General features: G+C 53.7%; 1 protein-coding gene across 2 annotated transcripts in view; it reads left to right on the top strand.

The window, feature by feature from the left end:
• Window positions 1–18847, top strand: part of UNC5B (unc-5 netrin receptor B) — a 91412-nt gene that overhangs the window by 61013 nt on the left and 11552 nt on the right. Inside the window, exons 2-8 of one of the 2 annotated variants that reach the window (XM_061405812.1) lie at window positions 6204–6428; window positions 13181–13324; window positions 13784–13887; window positions 15162–15342; window positions 16056–16223; window positions 16952–17116; window positions 17331–17363. In XM_061405812.1, coding sequence (XP_061261796.1) covers window positions 6204–6428; window positions 13181–13324; window positions 13784–13887; window positions 15162–15342; window positions 16056–16223; window positions 16952–17116; window positions 17331–17363 — 1020 coding nt within the window. The remainder of the gene's footprint in view (window positions 1–6203; window positions 6429–13180; window positions 13325–13783; window positions 13888–15161; window positions 15343–16055; window positions 16224–16951; window positions 17117–17330; window positions 17364–18847) is intronic. The other variant, XM_061405813.1, reaches the window with a different exon arrangement.

The raw sequence follows: 18847 nt of genomic DNA on the forward strand, positions 1-18847 counted from the left end.
CTTGCCAGGTGTGTCTCCACACTGGGCACTGCCCAAGCCCAGCCCTGGGAAGGAGCATGCAGCCTGGCATGGATCCTGCTGGCAGGCAGAGACCAAGCTTAGACTCCTGTGTCCTGCAAGCTCCACTCCCCTCCCAGGGCATAGGTACCCTGTCCTGAACATCATGGGGGACACCAAGAACAGTGTGACGTGCTCCCTGCTTCCTAGAAGCAGCCATCCACCTCTCCCAAGGAACTTTCGAGCTGCCCAGAGCAAGGTGCCACCAGACCCCCATCCTCGTCACCTCCTCTTCCTATGTTTTAAGCAGATTGTGAGCAAAATGGAACTTGCCCATGAGGAAGCCAGATTGGTAACGAGGGCATGCAGAATGGTGCCTTGTGAATATTTGAGAGAAAGACAAGAAGGCTAGGGCAAGTAGGCAGAGGCTGGGATGCCATCATGGGGAAGAGGAAGTGCACTGTTTTGCGTGACCTCAGAGGTTGAAATTATAGCGATGGCTGGAACCTCCACCAGCAAATTTCAGGTGAAAGTAAGGAAGACTTTTCTGTTAGATCTGTCTAAAGGAGAACCTGGCTGAGAAAGGCAGTGCTGAGGTCTCCATCCCTGGAGGTATGTGAGTCAAGGTTGGATACAGAATTGATGGGGGTGGAGTGGGTGTTGTACAAGACAGCCCTTGTAGTAACCTCTATCCCTGTGAATCAGTACATCCAAGTGAGACTAACTGACAGGAGATCCCATGTAGGCAGGAACAGGTAAATGAGAAGTGGGGGTTTGAACGGTACCCACCACCAACAAATAGTTCCTCCTCCTCCCTCCCTGGCCTCCCCACAACATTGTGCCTTAGGGCCCCAGTAGGTGCTGGGTCTTTGAGCCGGAATAACAACGGCAAGAAAGTTGACCCCACTTTAAGCAAATTTGCTTCATGAGAAAAACTTTACCCAACAGGGCCGTGTCCTCCATTAACAGATTCCCCATCAGGCCATCTTCAAATATCAAAATGTGGGAACCAGAGTGCAACTCAGGAAGTGGACTCAACCAACTTCCTGATTTTACAGACGGGGCTCCTGAGGCCTGAGAGGAAGGCCACGTGGCAGTGCCAGTCCCCAGCTGGGCTGCAAACCCAGGGCTCCTGACTTCAGTGGTTTTTCTTGTCCTGTGTCTGGCTGTCTCTGGTTACATCTGTGTAAGGATGCTTCCTCTTTCATACCTTCGTTTTGGATCGGCTGGGCCATTTGTGGATGCAGCTGTACAGGCAGGTTGCACTTCTGCAACTGTAGGTTCAAATGCGTTCTGCTATTGGAAAACTACACTTTATGTGAGTCGTTTTCCCACCAGGAGGAAATTCAGATCTGGCCTGGCAGTGGCAAAGCCTCCTCCTCAGGGGCCTGGCAGTGGCAAAGCCTCCTCCTCAGGGGCCTCCTCTTAAAGGTGTTTTATTCTCCCCTGTGAAGATGGGGCAGTGGGGAGAGAGGTAGTGAAGCCAGGGAGATGGTGACCAAAGGCCACGGCTCTGAGCCTGCAGCAGTGGCTTCCTCCCACTGACCAGGTGACTCAGGCAAGTCCCTGATGCCCCATGTCTTCATCTGTAACATGGGAAGATAATGCTCACCTAGGCAAACTATTTGCTGCTGCTGCTAAGTCGCTTCAGTCGTGTCCGACTCTGTGCAACCCCACAGGCGGCAGCCCACCAGGCTTTCCCATCCCTGGGATTCTCCAGGCAAGAACATTGGAGTGGGTTGCCATTTCCTTCTCCAATGCATAAAAGTGAAAAGTGAAAGTGAAGTCGCTCAGTCATGTCCAATTCTTCGAGACCCCATGGACTGCAGCCTACCAGGCTCCTCCATCCATGGGATTTTCCAGGCAAGAGTATTGGAGTGGGGTGCCATTGCCTTCTCCAAAACTATTTGCAACATCCCCCAAATAGTGGACATAAATGCCAGTTCCCAGTGTAGAAGTCAGATTCAGGTATCCAGCTGCCTGAATGTGCTTCCCAACTCAGCTATATAGTTTTACAGCCCTGTGCCAGTTACTTATAAACTCTCTTGGTCTCAGTTTCCTCATCTGTAGTATGGGGATAATAATAGTACCTATCTGATAGAGATGTAATTACCATAGGGATGTGGTTCTCAAATCGTGTGCTTAGGCACCTTAGGATGGTACAGCAAATTCACAGGGGTACTGTGGGCTATTTTTAATCTTCAAAGAAACACAGCGATGCTGGACAGCTGCCAGGTACTGCAACGACTACTAGCTCAAGATAGCTTACAATTTTAGCACCACATCACACTTCTTTCCTTTCCATGGCACCATGCCTTTGCAAAGCTGGGAATTTTGGCATTTGGGAGTACCCCAAGGCAAATTATGAGGGTAGCAGTGTCCGCTGTGATTCTAAGATTTGAGGTATTGTGCCACGTCCAACAGGCACACATACATCCTCATTATAAGTCAGTGTGGCCATTTAGAAATGGAATACTAATATTATTTTTGCTTTTAATTTATGAGTATTATTTTTTCTAATAGGCTTCCCAGGTGGCATTAGTGGTAAAGAATCCGCCTGCCAATGCTACTGAGTTATTAGGAGATCACACCCTCACACAGACACGTAAGCTGGTTGGATTTAACTACTTAATAAACAGAACCATTAGGAATTTCTTTTGGCTTTGGGATAAAATTACTGGGTAAAAATGACCAAAACACTGAAAAATGATCAAAACACAGAACTTCCCAAAAAAGTTTGGGAAGTTCTGTCTAGGATTGTTGAGGGGCTCGGTAAGTTAATTGAAAATACCTTCTAAAAGCCTCTGGTAGAGGAAGCACCCAGGAGCTCCAAGACTTTATTCTTCTTTTCCCTCTAAGCTGGAGAGGGCAGGCTCAGGTGGCCCTCCCGAGGACCCCTAAGGAGCCTTCCTCAGCCACTAAGGGCCAACAAGCCCTTGGCCCAAGCCAGGGCCAAGGAGGAGGTGATGTGTCCACTGGTCAGGACTGGGGCCCAACTCAGCCAGTACCCGGGGCTGGCAGCACCCCCCCACACACACCCCTTTCATTTGTGTTCACTGAGCACCTGCTGTGTGCCGGCCAGCACCTAGTCTGCTGATGGGGCCCTGGGGGTAGGAATCTCAGGTTGCCCTTGGTTCTTCTTTGTCTCCTGCAGGACGCCTGGGGGCTAGGGACCTTGACAAGTGGGCAGCAGCTACGTCGCTGGCACTGCCCTGAATGACTGGGAAGCAGTAACGAGAAAACCCAGGCATCCTCCTGCCGAGACTAGAGCGGAGTCTTGGAGCCAGGGTTGACAGGAGGGGTGGGGCAGGCAGGGTGGGGGCCCAGGGCCACCAGACTCAGGCCTGCTGCCCTAATGGATCGCTTATGTTTACTTCCTCAGTCGAGTCTGCACCTGCTTTATAAATGAGCTGCATTAGGGTTATAAAACAAAGTCATAAATGCACCCCACAGTGCCACCTAGAGTCAGGGCTCTGTCACCTGGAGGCTGGGGGCTGCCTGGTTAGAAGGTAGGGCAAGTCTGTAACTGCACCCATGAGCTGCCCTTGTGGCCACCATCCCCAGAGGGAGGTCGATTCCCCCCATTTCACAGATGAGGTGCCTGAGGCCAGTAAGGACTGGTTGAGACCAAGGGGTGTCTGGGTCTGAAGCCTGAGCCCTGTCCTACACTCCTCAGTCCCAAGACTGATGCAGAATGCTGTGGCCTGAGGTGGGTGTGGAGTCCTCTTGGCTCCACCCTGCTCTCCCTAAAACTGCCTGGCCTGGCGGGAGGGCCACAGTGTCCAGCTCCCTGGGCACTGTGTCATCTCGCCATCAACTGTTCACACTCCTAGACCCTAGACTGCCAGTTTACCTACAAAGAAGGTGTCTCCCTGTCTGGCAGAGGGAAGCAAGTGTGGCGGAGTCCTGGCCTGGCCTTAGAATCCACAGCTTAGATGCCCACTAACCAAGTGACCATGCATTAGTTTGGATGGACTTCAATTTCCCCAGCTTTGAAACAAGAAAAACAAGCCCTAGCCTTGCTAGCCCTTTGGTGTGCATGTATGCATACCCAGTTGCATCCGACTCTGTGCAACCTTATGGACGGTAGCCCACAAGGCTCCTCTGTCCATGGATTTCTCCAGGCGAGAATACTGGAGTGGGTCGCCATGCCTTCCTCCAGGGGATCTTCCTGACCCGGACATCAAACCTGTGTCTCCTGCATTGCAGGTGGATTCTTTACCGCTGAGCCACTGGAGAAGCCCAGTCTTTTTGTGAGAGAGTCCCATAATTGTAGAGACCTGGCCAGTGTCAGGGTCTATTAGGCTTCTCAGGTGTGGGGACACTTACAGTGTTATGAAGCTACTCCAGGGATAGGCAGTGTGGAGTCCTGTTTTGCCTATCCCTGTTTGGGATAGGCAGCATCCCAAACATTGAAGTCTGATTTCCTGGGTTCAGACCTTGGCTCTGCCTCTCACTAACTGTGTGACCTTGGGCAGGTTGCTTAAGTGCTCTGAACCTCAGCTTCCCCCATCAGTAAACTGGGGACCAATATATCATACCTTACAAAGTTGTTGCAAGAATTCGGTAAGTTAACTGTGTAACTGAAAACATAGCAGCTAATTCCAGAGAAGCATTCGTTGCTATTTTGATGCAGTAACTTGTATGGTGCTAGACCTCTCCGAGGCTCTCATGCTCATTTATCTCCCGTGATCCTCAAAAGAGCCCAGAGAGAGGAAGTGTGTCCATTTGTCCGTTCACTTCAGAGACAGAGTAATACAGTCTCTCCTTGGGTCACACAGAACATGCCAGATGGAGCTGGAGTCCTCCTCCTCCTTGCTGGCTTCCCCTTCGCTCCCCCAGGCCATGCACACACACCCTGCCCAGGGCCCAGAGCTGAGAGCCAGTGACAACCTGTGCGTTTTCTCAGAGCCCACATCTTAGCAGGAGCTCATGGTCCCCCAGGAGATGACATGGCGGACATATGTTGTTCATTCTGCTCTTGAAGAACTAGGTGTCCCTTTGGCACCTCTACCCATAGGGGGACTCCCTAGAGTGTGTCCCACCCTTGGCCTCCTGGGACCCCAGCTGCACTTGAGGGACTGGAGCGCTGGGACAGGGACAAGCGTGTGGAAGGCTGGCAAAGGGCTAGGCAGACACACACCCTTGCAGCTTAATTTGCTGTTTCCTCGGGAGCAGTTAGCAGAGGAGGACAAGCCCCCCCACCGCTTGTCCCCAGCCAACTGATTGTTTGGCGCTTGGCACTGGAAAGTCAATTTTCCTAAGTGGATTGTAAACCAGTAGCCTGGCCCGGCCTGGTTTCCCTCCCTCCCCACGCTGGTGGTGGCCAGGCCCCTCTCTCTTCCTGTTTGTCTCGCCTCCTGAGGTGCTGTTCTTTCCAGGGACGCGGGCAGGGCCCGGGTTTCCATTTGGCCCCTTTGGGGGAGGAGATGGCTGCCAGCACAGCCTCACTGACTTCCCAGCCTCCCCATGTCCTCATCCATAGGCCAAGGGTGTGGATTTGGCTGAAGTGGGTGGATCAGAGCCACAGACCAGGGGAGGGGAGGGGCTGGGGGGGAGGCTGCAGCGAACGTGGTCTGCCCTTCCACGTTGCTGCCTGCCTTGGACTTCCCGGAAGAGGAGGCCCTCTGGGAGCGAGCTTTGGGGAGCCCAGCCTGGCGTTGCCACCTCACCTCACCCCTGTGGGACCTGGCTCGTCTTCCCATGTCCATCAGCCTGCCAGGCTGGGGCTGCAAAGGGCAACTGTGGCTTCAGGGCAGAGCTGGCCGAGTTTGTGCTCCAGCCTCAGGCCCATTTCCAGCTCTTCACATGCTGTGGCATCACCACGGGAAACTGGAGGGAGGCCCTGGAAGGCCAGTGCAGGGGATCCTGGAGAGGACTGGAGAGGAGTGTCCTTGCCCTGCTGGATTGCCTCACCTCCCTGGGCTCCCCTGCCTCCTCCATCTGTAAAGAAGTAGACTCGCATAGCATCATAGAGCTGGGACTGGCTCCAAAATACAAAATCCTAAAAGCAGGGCACAGTGGGGAAACTGAGGCCCCAGAAGTGCCAGGCCTTGCCTAGGTCACAGCGAGTGTCCTGGCAGGTCTCCTCCAGCTGCCCACCCCTCTGCCTCCCCCGACCTCCTCTCTTTGTCACAGCCCCCAGGGGATGGAAGGGACCTGGGACCTCCCACCCGTGGCCTCACAGAGCCCTCCACTCTCCACAGGCACTGACTCGGGCAGGGAAGAGCTCCCCGACTCCTTCCCATCGGCTCCAGCAGAGACGCTGCCCCACTTCCTGCAGGAGCCACAGGACGCCTACATCGTGAAGAACAAGCCCGTGGAGCTGGGCTGCCGTGCCTTCCCTGCCACACAGATCTACTTCAAGTGCAACGGCGAGTGGGTCAGCCAGAGTGACCACGTCACCCAAGAGGGCCTGGACGAGGCCACCGGTGAGCCCACGCCACCCCACCCCCACTGGCACCCCCAGGTCACTCCGAGCCCAGAGGGCTCTGGGCCTGGCTCCACACTGGCTCTGTGTGAGCCCTCACACAGCCATGGTCCCCCCAGGGCCTCAGGTTCCCCTCGGGTTCACCCTGGATCAGTGTCTTCCCAAGACTTGGCCTCTTGCCCCGTCTGACTTTGGGTGACCGGGTGAAACAGCACCACATCGCTTTCTGCGTGCTTGTTCCCTTTCCCAGTTTCTTTCCATCCTCTGCTTGCATCAGAGGGCAGGTCCAGTCCAGCACAGGGCTCTTCCCCCCTCTCCCCGGCACCTGCTCTGCTCCCTGTCGAGAGAGAGGAGCTGGTCCTATCTCACAGCCCTGCCCCCAGCCCCAACCAAAATTCTCGACCAGGTCCTCTGGGTCTGTGAGAAGTGATAGTGTTTTCTTTTCATGATAATGATGCAGTACTTCATTCATAGAAATTAATTGGTTTAGGTTTTTTTTTTAAAAAAAAAACAGGTTAGGCGCAGAGAGGCCTGGCAAGTGCAGTGGTGCAGGTGTCCTTAGGTAAAAGGGTAGCAGGAAGTGAAAGAGGAGGAGAAGGGAAAATTAAGGAGATCAAGCCCTGAGCCTTTAGAGTGGGAGCACTGACTCCAAGACCCTAGACTACTGCTACTGCTAAATCGCTTCAGTCGTGTCCGACTCTGTGCGACCCCATAGACGGCAGCCCACCAGGCTTCCCCATCCCTGGGATTCTCCAGGCAAGAACATTGGAGTGGGTTGCCATTTCCTTCTCCAATGCATGAAATGTGAAAAGTGAAAGTGAAGTTGCTCAGTCGTGCCCGACTCTTATCGACCCCATGGACTGCAGCCCACCGGGCTCCTCCGTCCATGGGATTCTCCAGGCGAGAGTACTGGAGTGGGGTGCCATTGCCTTCTCCGGAGAACTAACCCTAGGGAGTATCAGATAATGAGAACTCACACAGTGGAAACCACTTGAATACAAGACCAGGCATCACCCAACCACCAGTAGCTCCCTGTGCAGGATGCCAGGGTGCTAAACCACAAACAAAACAAAAATACAAACCCAATCATCAGCAGACAGGATCACCACCTCACTCAGCCCTGCCCATCAGAGGAAAAACAAACAAACACTCAGCACAAATCTCACCCTAAGCTCACACAAACCACCGGACCAACCTTAGGAGGGCAGAAACCAAAAGGAAGAAAGAATTCAACCTTGAAGCCTGGGAAAAGGAGACCTCAAACACAATAAGTTAAAAAAAATAATGAAAAGGCAGAGAAATACTACACAAAAGAAGGAACAAACTAGAAACAGAGAATCCAAATAAATGAAGAGGAAATAGGCAAAACTACAGTCATCAAGACAGCATGGTACTGGCAAAAAAACAGGAATAGAGACCAATGGAACAAGATAGAAAGCCCAGAAATGAACCCATGCTCCTATGGGTACCTTATTTTCGACAAAGGAGGCAAGAATATACAATGGGACAAAGACAGCCTCTTCAATAAATGGTGCTGGGAAATCTGGACAGCTACATGTAAAAGAATGAAGTTAGAACACTTCCAAACACCACACACAAAGATAAACTCAAAATGGACTAAAGACCTAAATGGAAGACCAGAAACTATAAAACTCTTAAAGGAAAACATAGAACACTCGATGACATAAAGCAAGATCCTCTATGACCCACCTCCTAGGGTAAGGGAAATAAAAACAAAAGTAAACAAGTGGGACCTGATTAAAAGCTTTTGCACAGCAAAGGAAACTGTAAGCAAGGTGAAAAGACAACCCTCCGAATGGGAGAAAATAAGAGCAAATGAAGCTACTGACAAAGGATTAATTTCCAAAATATACAAGCAGCTCGTACAACTCAATGAGGAAATAGGCAAAACTACAGTCATCAAGACGGTATGGTCCTGGCACAAAAACAGAAATAGAGACCAATGGAACAAGATAGAAAGCCCAGAAATGAACCCATGCACCTATGGGTACCTTATTTTCGACAAAGGAGGCAAGAATATACAATGGGGCAATTGTATATTGCCCATTCAAAACAACCCAATCAAAAAGTGGGAAAAAGACCTAAACAGACATTTCTCCAAAGAAGACATACAGATGGCTAACAAACACATGAAAAGATGCTCAACATCCCTCATTATTAGAGAAATGCAAATCAAAACTACAATGAGCTATCACCTCACACTGGTCAGAATGGCCATGATCAAAAAGTCTACAAACAATACATGCTGGAGAAAAGGGAACGCTCTTGCACTGTTGGTGGGAATGTAAATCGATACAGCCACTATGGAAGACGGTATGGAGATTCCTTAAAAAACTAGGAATAAAACCACCATATGACCCAGCAATCTCACTCCTAGGCATGTACCTGAGAAAACCAAAATTGAAAAAAACACATGTATCCCATTGTTCACTGAAGCACTAGTTACAATAGCCAGAACATGGTAGCAACCTAGATGTTCATCAACAGATAAGTGGATAAAGAAGTTGTGGTACATACACACGGTGGAATATTGCTCAGTCATACAAAGGAACACAGTTGAGTCAGTTCTGATGAGGTGGATGAACCTAGAATCTGTTATACAGAGTGAAGTGAGTCAGAAAGAGAAAGATAAATATCGTATTCTAATGCATATAAACGGAATCTAGAAAAATGGTACTGAAGAACTTATTTACAGGGCAGCAATGGAGAAACAGACGTAGAGAATAGACTTATGGTCATGTGGAGAGGGGAGGAGAGGGTGAGATGTATGGAAAGAGTAACATGGAAACTTGCATTACCATATGGAAAATAGATGGCCACGGGAATTTGCTGTATGACTCAGCAAACTCAAATGGGGGCTGTGTATCAACCTAGAGGGGTGGGATGGGGCGGGAGATGGGAGGGAGCTTCAAAAAAGAGCGGGTATATGTATACCTATGGCTGATTCATGCTGAGGTTCAACAGAAAAGAACAAAATTCTGTAAAGCAATTATCCTTCAATAAACAAACAAACAAAAAACAGGTTAATAATACTAAGTAAATAACCATAGAGGTGGTGCTAGGACTCACCCGAGTCCTGCAGGAAGGAAGGGTGACAGAAGCGTGGGAAACGAGGAGGAAGAGTGAGGTGTGTGCGGTTCCCCGGGCAACCCCCAACTCCAGGCAGGAGGCAACGCCCCGGGCTCCTCTCATCTCACGAGTCCAGCCTCTGTTTACAGTACAGGACCCTTGGGGGTGGAAAGCCTTTCCCAGACTCAGGCCAGCAATGGGGGCCGTCTACTCTGGTCACCTGTGGGCAGCCGGCTTTGTGCAATCCCAGCCAACCCCAGCCTCCAGGTGGTTCCTTCACCCCAGATCCTGCCTTGTCTTTGATTTCATTTTTAACCTCTCTTCCCTGACCTTTTCTTTCTCCTCCTTATTCATCCCTTCCCTCCTTCCTTCTGTCTCTTCTGCCTCTGCCTTCTCATCCCTGTCTCCTTTTGTGTCTGCCTTTTCTTCTTTAACTAACTTTTATTGGAGTATAGTTGCTTTATAATGTGTTAGTTTCTACTGTATAGCAAAGTGAATCAGTTATATGTATACATATATCCCCTCTTTTTGGATTTCCTTCCCATTTAGGTCACCACAGAGCACTGAGTAGAGCTCCCTGAGCTGTACTACAGATTCTCGTTAGTTCTATATTTTACACATTGTCTTTTTTCTTTACGCCTCTCTCTTTTTTTGTGTCTCTCTCTTTTTTCATTCTTGTGTCTCTCCCCTGACATACTCTCTTTCATTCTCTCTCCTTTTTCAACTTCTATTTTTCTATGAAAAGCTGACATTTCAGAACCATTCAGGCCTAAAATCATACCCCAGAATGTACTTCATGCCATTCAACACTATATCCTAAAAATTGGTTAAAATGGTAAGTTGTAGGTTATGTATATTTTACCAAAATTTTTTAAAGAATCTCAAGAATTTAAAAAGTTAGATTTGGAATCCCATTCTCACCCAAAATCTTAAAGTTAAAAGAAGAATTTTTAAAAAGCAAAAATAACCTGTGTCCCAGCTGCCTCCATGCTCTCTGGCTGTGTGACCATGAGGAAGTCATTCAACCTCTCTGTGCCTCAGTTCCTCTCCTGATAAACTGGGATATTAACAGAAGGTCCTAGTGAGGCTGGAGCAAGGTGGTGCCTGCACAGCATTGAGCACGCTGCCGGGGCTCAGCGGGTGCTTAATAAATGCCCATTCCCTCCATCTTCCTTCTGGGTTTTTGTTGGCCTCTTTCCTCTGGAAACTTGTTGTTACTCCTCTGTCTCCCGACCCGCTCTGGCCCTGAAGAGCAAGGAGACAGCATATCCTGCTGGGGCCCCTCTCAGACCCTGTGACTGCTGGTAACAGGGTGGCTCTTAGTCCCCGGCTGCCAGGCACACAAGCCCTGCCCATCCTAGAAATCAAGGCACCGTTGTCCCCGTTAGCTACAAAGAATGGACAATGGTCCAGCAGGCCACACCCTTGGCAGCACTGCGGCTGGTTCCTCCTGCTCCCACCCCTGGCCCTCCCTTGCCCTCTCTGAAGCCCTGGAAACACAGAGGATGACAGAGGGGGCCGACAGAGGCAGGGCAAGCCCACCCATTAGCTCACTCCAGATCGAGGCAGGCAGCCCAACCCTGGGTGTCCTGGTCAGGCACTGTCTCTTGCGCTGGGGGACACCTCATCTGGGCCCAAGTCCGGAAAGACTGAAGGCCCTAGCCTCCTGTCTGCCTGCTGGTGACCACTGCCAAGGTGGTGCTCCCGAAACCTTCTGGATGGATGGCCCCCTTGAGAGAGGCCATTCCTCCAGGCTCACAGCCTGGCAAGTAAAGGGCAGAGCCCACTGTCCTACCCCAGACCGTGCAGCATCTCTCGGGAGCAAGCACTCCAGGCAGCCCCTGCTGCTTGTGGGCCAGGCACCGCACCCCCCCCCCCCACCCCCCACAAAACCTTCTGCAAGAAGCCTCTTCCCTCCTGGTGCTCCCTGCTAGCAAACTCCCAGCCCCCACCCCCAACTTAGATCCCCTGCCATCAGGAGGGGATTCCTTACTGCCTCAACTTCCAGTGTAAGGGCCCCCCTCGCTTAGGATGCAGGAGAGTTAAGGCAATGATTTTACCGGGAGAGGTCCAGAGAGGTATCATTTATTACCAGGCAGAGCTCTAACTGGGGCAAGATGCCTAGTAGCTGATCTCAGCTTTGCTGGCAACTTGCTGTGGGACTTTGGGCCTGCCACCTACCATCTCTGCGTTTCAATTTCTCCCTAGAATTGAATGAGATCCGTATGAGCTGCCAGAGTAGATGTGTGTCCAGCCTGGTCTGGGTGCTGTAATTGCCATGACTCATTTAGAATTTACCTTGAGTGTTTTACTCTGATGAGGGAACCAAGGTTCGGAGAGGCTAAGTATCCATAACTTAACTAAGGTCACACAGATGGGGAGTGAGGGTGGGGCTAGGATTCAAACCTGTCAAGAACCTGTCCAGTCCTCCACCTAACCAGCATGCCATGGTACCACGAGGTGTACACTCAACATTCCTGCCCTCGAGGGGCTTATCAGAACCCACGTGCAACTAGGAGAGGATGAACTGAGATACCAGATGTCAAGGAGGAGAGACAGGGCAGTCAGGGAGGGCTTCCTGGAGGAGGCAGTCTCAGTTCTTTCACAGGCTTTGGGAGGAGCTTCAGATGGACACCCTCATCCAGGAGGCTTCATCCCTTACTTGAACATAGAGCTTTTTGTCATTGAGGGAGTGAAGGCAAAAGAGTAAATGATTCCTTTTGTGTGTGCTAGTGCACCCAGTTATCCAGGGAACCCCTCGGGCCCCAACAAGGAGCCATTGAGAGGTTGGAGGGTTCCCAGGAAAAGGGGCCTCCTCTTAGCTTCAGCCCTACAGTCTCCTGAGCAATGGCCAGAGATCACACGCTTACCTCGTATTGGTTGAGCTCGCTGACTGTCTCAGACCCTGGGCCACAGCAGTGAACAGGGCAAAGCCCCACCTCATTCTCCTGCAGGAGATACAGTTCCTACATGAACATGGCAACAAATAATGCAGTTTCAGACCATGGTAGTGCCATGAGGGAATCGGGCTGGGTGGGGAGTGATAACTCTGCAGACCAGTGTCCGGTGCACCTATGGGAGTGCTGAGTGGCTCTGAGAGCTGGTGGGGGTGGGCCAGCATTGAGGGGCTGCCCTCCGAAGCGAGACCTAGCGCAAAGCGGATGGTCACTGGGAGTTCACTGGACGCAGAAAGGACAGAAGAAGAGTCCCAGGCAAAAGACTGCATGTGCAAAGGCCCTGTGACTAGAGAGGCTGGGGGAGCATGAGGCCCTCAGAGACGCCCAGTGAGGCTGCAGTGGATAGATCTTACAGGGCCTGGAGGCCACGTGGAGGGTCGGGGTCTTTACACCAGGATGACAGGGACATAGCAGGGGGATGGATGCCACTTGGACCTTTCAAAGAGCACACATTGTCTGCAGGGTGGCAAGTGGATTGAATGAGGGCAGAGGGCTTGGGTTAGCCATTATTGTTTCCAGGTGAGCTGTGGTGGTGGCTTGGGCCAGGCTCGAAGCAGAAGAGATGAGAAAAAGGGAAACGGGAGGCAGTGGGAGAGGAGCCCCCAGGACTGGAGGGTGGGGAGGGGTGAAAAGGACACAGGATATCATGGTCCCATATCCTGTGTCTCCTGCCCCCCCACCAACGGCATCTCTCTCCTCCTCCCAGGCCTGCAGGTGCGAGAGGTGCAGATCGAGGTGTCGCGGCAGCAGGTAGAGGAGCTGTTCGGGCTGGAGGATTACTGGTGCCAGTGTGTAGCCTGGAGCTCTGCAGGCACCACCAAGAGTCGCCGGGCCTACGTCCGCATCGCATGTACGCTGCCCGGACGCCCCAACCCCGTTCCCTTGGGCCCTTTCCCCTTTCCCCATGGATCCTGGAGGGAGAGTTCTACACACAGACATGAGGGCACAGGGGCCACCAGCTCAGAAGAAGGCTCCAAGACCCAGAGCCTGTGCCACCTTTGGTGCCAGAATTTCTAATGGCCCCTTTTTACCTACTTATTTATATAACAAACCCATCAGCTTCCCTAGTCATCATGTGCATAGGATCCCAGAGCTAGGGAGGGAACTTTGTTCCCCTCAGTCCACCTGGTAAGGCCCCTGTCTTGGAGAAGAGATTCCCCTGGCAAAGGCCAGGAGTCCTGGTAAAATTTCCTTGGTGTGCACTGCCACCTCGTGGCTAGAAGGGAACACTTCAGGATCCAGCTCTGCCTGACTGGCCTCCTCCCGGCCCTGGCCTGACGGTGCCTTGGAACCCTTTCCCTTCTCCCAGACCTGCGCAAGAACTTTGATCAGGAGCCTCTGGGCAAGGAAGTGCCCCTGGACCATGAAGTTCTCCTGCAGTGCCGCCCACCAGAGGGGGTGCCTGTGGCTGAGGTGAGTGAGGACATGGGGAACACTGGGCATGGCAGAGGCCACCCAGGTGTGGTATTTACCACCAGCCACGGTAACTCAGCCTCCCAGAGCCCTCCCATTTTACAGAGGAAAGAACTGCCATCTCTTTAGAACTCGGCACATCCCAGATCCCAGCTGGGCCCTCCCCAGGCATCATCTAACCTCATGGATGGGGCAGAACTGGGGAAGGAACCCCCAGGACTCCTTGGGCTGACCCCAGGCTCGGATTCCTGCAAGGGAAGTGGCTGTACACACTGTCTCCCAGAACCCAAGAACCCAAGAACCCAGCTTTATGGAGACCAAAGAGTCTCACAATGCGTGTGTCTGAGCTCATCACACCTTCTGGTACCACATGTGCGTCCCTGGGTGATGCCCTCCTGTCCCCTCACTGCCCTGCTTGTATCCCAGACCTGCTTCCTCTCTCCACTGGCCGCACTGGTGGTCCTGGAGTCAGAGCAGGGCATGGGGAAACATCTCAGCTTTGCCGCCAGGGACCTTAGTAGCACAGAGTTGGGGAAGGTGGTCCCCTGGGCTTCCAGCTCAGAATCAGACATCAGAATCTTGGCTCTAATCACTGCCCCCAGCCCAGGCCTCCATCTGGAAATAAGCTCAGACTCCCTTCATGACAGGTAGCCTCGTGGGGCCCACATGTGCCCAGCACCTGGCAGAGTGGTCCTCATAGCAACCACATCATCCCATCTTATGGCTGGGAGCACAGCACTGGGACAGGGGAAGCGGTCAACCAGGGTCATCCAGCTAGTGAGTGGCAGAGCTGGGGTTTGCACACCCAGAGCTGCTAAAATGGGGACCCTATTTTTAATCACCTGCCAGGCCTCTTACCCTGACTAAGGGAGTCGGCTTATAGAGTTAATGATGAAGACACGCATTTATTTAGTACTTACTGTGAGCCAGGCATGTGCTCCACACTTTCTATATACAGATTCATTTCATCCTCCCAGTAGCCCTTTGGATAGTGCTACTGAATATCAACTTATAGTTGATGAAACAGGCTGAGTGGAAGTCCCTTCCCAAGGCTGCCAGCTGGTGGGTGGTCATCTTAACCACTGTGTTCTGCAGTGCCCAGCACAGTGCCTGGCCTATAGAGGCCCTGCATCCTGGGTCACCACCAAGCTTGGACAGGGACAGAACTGTCCTGTTTAGCTCGGCCTTCCCCACCAACCCCCTGCAGAGGGCCCACACTCTGGGGTGCAGGGATCACGCACTGGGCCCTCACACCCCCAACCCCTCCCCTGCAGGTGGAATGGCTCAAGAACGAGGACGTCATCGACCCCACCCAGGACACCAACTTCCTGCTCACCATCGACCACAACCTCATCATCCGCCAGGCCCGCCTGTCGGACACGGCCAACTATACCTGCGTGGCCAAGAACATCGTGGCAAAGCGCCGCAGCACCACGGCCACCATCATTGTCTACGGTGTGGCCCAGAGTGGGCGGTGGGGAGGGGACACGTGGTGGAGGTGGGTGGGAACCTGGGGCGGTATAGCCCACCTGACCCTGTTCTACCCAAAAGCCAGCAGGACCCTGGTGAACAGGTGGGGAGGAGGAGGCCCAAGAGAGAAGTAGCTTCTCCAAGGTCACACAGCAAATTTAGTGGTGAGGCCAGGCACTCCTGAGCCCCCAGCCAGGAGCACTCGCCCCTTCTCAAGCCCTTTGCTTGTCCCTGAAGAAGACCCAGTCCTCTGGGAGTCGGGGCTGAGGCAGGGCCCACTTGGGATCCCCATCCCCAAGCGTATTATTCTAGCAGAGTTCGGGACTGCTGCTTGGGCCGCTCAGCAATTCCTTGCTGTCCCCGTGGGTGGGAGGGCGGAGCCATGGCTGAGATGAGTGTTGTAGCTCCAGTTATAGACCTCCCCCTATTCCTCACGGGGAGACCCAGGGTGCCAGCCCTCTCTGGACCTCTACTTGCCATTGTACAGAAAGGCAGGGAGTCATTGGTTGCCGTCTGGTGCTGAATGCAACCCAGGTCTGCCCTCTGGTGTCTGAGTCCCCAGCCTTGATGGCAGAGGGGGTCCAACTCCAGAGGGCCAGTCCCCAGCAGAGGGGCCTCCTCAGGGCTGTGGGATGGGGCCTGGGGGCCCCACAGGGTGAAGAGCCAGGCCAGCTGGGTGACACCTACTACCCTCGCAGTGAATGGTGGCTGGTCCAGCTGGGCAGAGTGGTCGCCCTGCTCTAACCGCTGTGGCCGCGGCTGGCAGAAGCGCACGCGGACCTGCACCAACCCTGCCCCGCTCAACGGAGGTGCCTTCTGCGAGGGCCAGGCCTTCCAGAAGACTGCCTGCACCACCGTGTGCCCAGGTAAGGCCACAAGCCAGGTGGCACCGCACTCGCGCCCAGCCCTGCCTTCTGTGCTGTGGGGTCACAGAGTCAGGACCACTGACTTCTCCCCTTCTGGGCTTGTCCTGGGACCCACGGCTGGCTGACCCTGCTGGACTAGGTGCTGTGACCTCTGACCTCTTGTTCTGCCCTGTGCTGTGGGAGAGACGGAGGCAGAGGCTCTTGGGGGTAGGCTCCCTGCCCTCTGGGCTGGGGGTTCTCCGTGTCAGCCCCCAGGCCAGGGTCCCAGAGGCACCCGGCGTCAGAGTGCCTGTGCTCCTGCCCTTGACTGCTCGGCACACCTGGCCGCTGACCGCCGTCTTGCTGCAGTCCTCTTTTCCTTGTGTCTCGCTCTGTATCCCCATCAGTGGGTCTGTGCTCTCGCTCTCTGGTGGCGTGTTTATGTGAATGTGTGGTGTTTTTCGCCTGGGTTTGTGCCTCTGTTGAACCCTGTGCGAGTCTGCGCCGGTGATCTTATGTGTGTGTCTGGAGCTACCTTTGCCCACCTGAGCTCCCTGACTCTCATCTGGCCCGTGGCGTGATTTCTCCGGGTGGCGTGATTTCTCCGGACGGCCTGTGTATGTCTTGGACTCCTCTTCCCCTGCTGTACTCTGTGTGTGCGTGCTCTGCTGTGTTGTGCACATGTAATCGTGTGTGCAGGCACCCGTGCGTGCCCACGTCCCCATGGACCACACGCTGTGTCCCCACAGTCGACGGCGGGTGGACGGAGTGGAGCAAGTGGTCAGCCTGTAGCACCGAGTGTGCGCACTGGCGCAGCCGCGAGTGCATGGCACCCCCACCCCAGAATGGAGGCCGGGACTGCAGCGGGACCCTGCTCGACTCCAAGAACTGCACTGATGGGCTGTGCGTGCAAAGTGAGTCTTCAGAGGGCGGGGCCCAGGGTGGTGGCTCTGGAGCCAGAGAAGCCCCCCGCCCAGCCCCCACCGCCTGGCCTGCAGTGAAGCAGTCCCTTGGGGCCCTGCCCGCCCGCCCGGCTCTCATCTCATCCACGCATCTCCCAGCACCCTCTCTACCACCCTCTCCGTCATCTGTGTCATTGTCTTTCTTTCCCTTTATTTCCCTCGACAGATAAGAAAACTCTAAGTGACCCCAAAAGCCACCGTAAGTCCCATTTCATGGCTGTCCTCTTTCCTCTGGGGGGACCCCTGGTTTTCCTTGACCGGTTTTTTCAAGGGGTGGAGTGCAGGGCAGGGCAAGGGGCAGGGAGAGTTGAAGGTGCCCCCCTACAAGCTCTGTGGGGTTCCCGGCGCCCAACCCTGCATGTGGCATGGTCTCCATCACCGTCAGACAGGCAGACCCTAAGCTGAAAGAAGGGCCCCCAGGGACTGTCTTGACCTTCGCATTTAGGAGAAGAAACTGAGTCTCAGAGAGAAGGGACTTACCCAAGGATCCAGTTAGGATTGGAACCTAAATATTTGGCTAGAGCTTCTGCTCCGAGCCCCACCCCTCGGTTTTCCTCTGCGGGGTGGGGCCAGCAGGCAAGCCCACACCTACCCCTCCCAGTGCCTCTCACTGTTCCCCCCAGCAGCCAACGGACACCTCCTGGGTCCCTGGGACACCCGCTGCCCTGCGCCAGCCCCCCGGGGCTGTGCTGCAGCTTGGGCAGATTGGCCTGTGGTAATTAAGCCACAATTTCCAAATAATTCCAGAATTATAAAATCAGTAGTGAGGCCCTGAATGCAGCTCACAGCGGGGGCAGACTGGTGACTGATTAGATATTGTAAATCACCAGGCAAGTGACCACCCCCCATGATAGTGATGACGTGATGAGGCAGAGTCCCCAGAGAGATGGGAGCCCAAGAATGAGGAGAGATGGAGGTCTAGCAGGTGATGGAATCAGCCAAACCTCAGGGCTGAGGGCCCTGCCTGACCTTGCTGAAGCTCAGGCCTCCCCCCAGTTCAGGCAGGAAAGCTGGCCTCCCTCTCTGAGGGCCCCTGGGGGTTGGGGGAGAGTAGACAGGGCCTTCCCCGAGCTCCCAGAGGACATGGGGTGGGGTGGGGGCAGCTGTCTTGGCTCTACTGCGCTGTCCAGCATAGTAGCCGCTAGACGTGTGTGGCTTGAAAATTCTATTTATCTTAGCTGAAAATAAATATGTCCAAAAACTTTTCCTCAGCCCAGCCAGCCACATTTTAGTTGTTTAATAACCGCACGTGGCTGGCAGCTGTCATGGGAAACAGCGTAGACATGGGATTCACCATCTTCCTAGAAAGTTCTGCTGGACAGAACACCTCTCTGCCTGGCCGTGTGGAGCTGATTCGAGCTGTGCAGCAGCCTGCCCTGCCCACTGTCCAGGGCGGGGTGTCCTCCAGCCTAGCAGCCTGTCTGGGGTGGGGAGTGTAACCTGGGGTTGCCTCCCTGAGCCCCTTCCTTCCCTTCTAGCTCTCCCTTCCCTTCCCTCCTCTCCATCCATCACCATGCATCTCATTCTCCTCCTCCTGCTTCCCCTCCCCCTCCCGCCCTCAGCCCAGAATGGAAATGAGCTCAGAGTGGCTACTTGCAGAGATTTCTGGGAACCAGGACCTTGGGTCCTACGGAGATTGCTGCAGGCTGCAAGTGAGGCCCTGGGTTTACTCCCACCATGGAC

This window comes from Bos javanicus, chromosome 28 (genome assembly GCF_032452875.1).
Source record: "Bos javanicus breed banteng chromosome 28, ARS-OSU_banteng_1.0, whole genome shotgun sequence".
NCBI classification, from domain to species: Eukaryota; Metazoa; Chordata; class Mammalia; order Artiodactyla; family Bovidae; genus Bos; species Bos javanicus.